The following is a 3,889-nucleotide window of genomic DNA, read 5'->3' on the forward strand; positions in this document are numbered from 1 at the left end:
AGGTTTGTTGGTTATATGAATCGATTTCGAGAACACGTACGAATGGTTGCAAACGCCAGAATTGTCATTTGCTAAAAATGACTTAGCAGTAAAGAAAAACTATTATGTAATCGGCATGAGAACATGCGTAAACTACCGTTACATGACTTCTTACTGAATGTTTTGATGATGCATTTCACGAATATGTCTCAGATATGGGCATTGTTTTAGTACGCTTAAGTTTTTTCTGAGTAGGGTGGAAAATATGATATTTGTAAGGTAACGTCGTTAAAGTAGTTTGTGATCAGCGCGAGTTTGTTGCCCTTGATGTTCATATATTGGTTGATATACACTTTATTTTACATGACACTTTTAATACACGTGTCCATATTAGAACGACCTTAGTTTTTGCACTGATTCTAGGTCCTATTTATTAGTTATCAGCGCAGTGATAAAACTTTAAACCTTCCTTTGTATAATGCAAAGAATATCTTCATATGTAATTATTTTATTGAATTGAAACATGTTCATAATAACTTGCCAATGTTATGACGTTAGGAAATACAGATACAGATTCTGAGTTGTTAAATTGTACTTCCTGTTAAGTTCAGTTTAAAACAACGCATTCCTTTTAAAATACAAAAAATAAAAATGGCAACAGAATAAAGTGTCCGTAACAAAATATTCAACTAGTATTTTACTGGACGTATCAATAGTGATTTATGCACCAACCAATCTGTAATTTACACAATGAACATTATTTGGTATTTATAAAGAATAGAAAAGAAAGTGAATTTTAAAAGAATTTAAAAAAAAACAACAACAAAAAACACATTTTCTGATAACCGACAATCAAGGTTTAATCGGTGTCAATCTGGTTCATTTTGACGCATGTGTAACCTTCACATTCCCTTATAAGATGAGGGCCAGCGACACAAAATTCGTCCACACTTATCATACCATCATCTGCAAGTAATAAGATTAAAAACTGTTTTGTTAGAAAATTATATTCATGCAGGGAAAGTAAGATATCTGCGTTTTAATTATGTAATAGAACTATTTTATAGGGGGAACATGTCATTTTATTTACAAGCATTGAATTGCCAATGGTTTGTGCATCCTGTCCAAATGTGTAAATCAGGTGTTATATTTCTAAAATTGATCGTTTTATATTATTTATTTTTAGAAAAGAATGTTACAAACTATCTTTAAAGTCCATGAAGGTCATGAGATCTTTTGTTTCTTTTCTGATGCCAAATATGGCTTCTAGTTCCTCTTGTTTGATCATTCCATCACTATCCATGTCATAGGTCTCAAACTTGCATAGGTTCTTTACAGGTATAATGTTCAGTTCAGTTCCAATCTGAGGGAAGAAAACTAGTAGGTATTCACCATACTCCATGAAATACAATATTATCGTTGATTTCCAGACTGGCTGGTGGCATAAATACGCAATGGCATTCATTAATTTTGATTACTTTGTAAACCGATGTTTCTGACATGTTATATATTTTTATGCATTATGCATTTTTATAAGTGACACATATATTTATATCACCAGCCAGTCGGGAAATTAAACGATAATATTATATTTTACGGAGTATAATTATATATTCGATAAGATATAATATTATCTTCAATATATATACCATTTCTCTGTATAAGTTCGTTCCTTAACTTTAAATATTGTATGAACGAATAATAATTCAAAGTAATGATAAAATAAATTGATAGATTATAACAACCTTTTGAAGGAGATCTGTTTCCGTCATGTTTGTTGAATGCATAGATCTCCGTTTCCTATATCTACGAGTACATGGATCTGTTAGACAAGGATAAGTTGGTCCATGAGTTATTCTTCTTCTTCTTTTTCCACAACAGCTTCCAAGCATCATCTGGTTGATGAAGGCAAGGACAAGCAACACAAATTTCACATCCTGTTTAAAATAGCTGAATCTGATTACCTATGATACATGCTAACAAGTAAATGTTTCACCTCGAGCGGACAAAATGTCAAGATAGTGTTTTGCTTTTATCAATGCAAGAATATTTTTTTCCTGTTTCGTTTTATTTAAAAAACATACTTAGATATATCACTGGATTTCAAACATGTTCCTGAAAAAAAACAACAGTTCTATGATATCTAACATACAAAATACATACGATAGAAATATTAAGCATTTTTCTTTAGAAAGTTCTATCAATGATCTGCATTACATGAACGATCCGAATATTGCGAAAAATGTGTTGAAAAGTGCAATTTATTTTATATAAGGATACCATCTACCAAACATTTGAACATCTAATATTGAATAATTGTCCATTAATTGAATCAAATTATTGTCAATTACTTCTTCTACATATCCAAAATTATCAACTCTCTAAATAAAATCCATTTAAACAGAAGAATAATGAACTCTTTATTTTTGTACAAAATTGAAATAACAAACCATACGTTAATTATAAAATTGAATTCTTAAAACTTTAGGTTACAATAACAAAAAAACAAAAAAGTCAACAACAAACAAAAACGCCAAAAACATTGTTGTCACATAAGAACTATCAATACTATCACTTTCATTTACTTAAAATACAGAGCGTTTTTCACTGTATGACACAACTATACAACCCATCAACACTGTTATTATAATACTATATTGTATTGTTATTATAATGATAACGAGTTTATATGCAACAAGAAAAGTAACATATAAACACTGTTTCTATTAATAACAATTTAATTTTGTAAATGAATTCCATGTAAAATTTCAAATCGTGATCACAAACTTTTTATAAATTTTATGATAATATGAAATGTTTGTTAATCTTAAAGTTTAATTAGAGCTATTTATAAAATCTTATAAGCTAATTTAACATTATGTGCATCTATGCTTGGTCAAGTCAGACGTTTATTTAATTATGTTCACGTTCCATCACCTTCGGCATCAAAGTTTTAAATCTCCAAACCAACTCATGAGCAATATACCAACCTATCCAGGTACAATTAGAAACGAAAGAGCAAACTATGGTGAATACGTTTGACCAAGACATACGAGTGAGATGACAATAATAAAAAAAGTACTGCTGTTGTGAATATTATGCAGGCATTTCTAACGATTAGCAATGTTGCAAAGACCTATTATCAATGAATGAAAGAGCATACAGCGATTATTTTGAAGCCAAAAAAGTTAGAAGTGATATTTAATACTTACCATTAGGTTGCTCAAACACTTAAATTGTACTGTATCCTTAGAATTAAAAGTTCTTAAAGACACCGTGATTCAATCTATAATGGAATTGGTTTGGTCCTTTTATAAATCGACATAAGGAAACAAAATAAGGAAACTCTTCTAAATATGTTATTCTAATTTTCCATACACGGAAGAAGGAAAATAAATTATACAGTCTAACCATTGGTGATGAACTTCTTCTTAGATATGTATCAATATTATGTGCATATTTTTGTTTTGTTTTATTATGTTTACATTTCTTAGAGTTCCTTTCTCTATTATAACATTTTTAAGTCTTTTTTACCGAAGATCACTTAATGGTAATCTAACGGTCAATATAAACCATGTATAAAGTTATCTTTAAAAAAATATAAACATGACTTGAATGTTTCTTATAGCTCTTTAAAGTGGCAATGTTTTACTTAAATATAAATTTGTTATCTGATAGATATCATTGAACTGTTTAATTTTGTCAGGAACATGGTCGGAATCCAGTAATTTCACGGCGTCTCAACGCCGTGATATTGTGATGGGAAACTTTCGGTAGCATGGGCAAAAGTCACGTGACAAAATTCCTTTCGATTTCTACAGCCGACATTTTATTGGCTTTTTACGCAATCATTGTACAGCCCATCTCCGTGAAAAGTTACATAGAAACATTTTCCTTTCAAATCATATAC

The 3,889-nt window shown here is 29.9% G+C and overlaps 1 protein-coding gene across 1 annotated transcript; it reads right to left on the reverse strand.

The window, feature by feature from the left end:
* Window positions 1-493: 493 nt before the first annotated feature.
* Window positions 494-3,320, reverse strand: LOC132715302 (uncharacterized). Its single transcript, XM_060698297.1, has 4 exons — window positions 3,192-3,320; window positions 1,725-1,916; window positions 1,183-1,342; window positions 494-945 (listed from the first exon to the last, which is right to left on the reverse strand). Exons 1-4 carry the CDS (start codon window positions 3,192-3,194, stop codon window positions 839-841), a joined length of 462 nt encoding a protein of 153 aa, XP_060554280.1. The 5' UTR covers window positions 3,195-3,320; the 3' UTR covers window positions 494-838.
* Between the last annotated feature and the right edge of the window lie 569 nt (window positions 3,321-3,889).

Source organism: Ruditapes philippinarum, unplaced genomic scaffold (genome assembly GCF_026571515.1).
Source record: "Ruditapes philippinarum isolate M1 unplaced genomic scaffold, ASM2657151v2 ctg3919_1_1_1_1, whole genome shotgun sequence".
NCBI classification, from domain to species: Eukaryota; Metazoa; Mollusca; class Bivalvia; order Venerida; family Veneridae; genus Ruditapes; species Ruditapes philippinarum.

Excerpts from the sequence above, each read along its gene's own strand:
- LOC132715302 (XM_060698297.1), bottom strand. Across the intron at positions 1,343-1,724 it reads AAACAGATCTCCTTCAAAAG|ATTGGAACTGAACTGAACAT; the intron begins GTTGTTATAATC and ends TTCTTCCCTCAG. Across the intron at positions 946-1,182 it reads CTTCATGGACTTTAAAGATA|ATGATGGTATGATAAGTGTG; the intron begins GTTTGTAACATT and ends TATTACTTGCAG.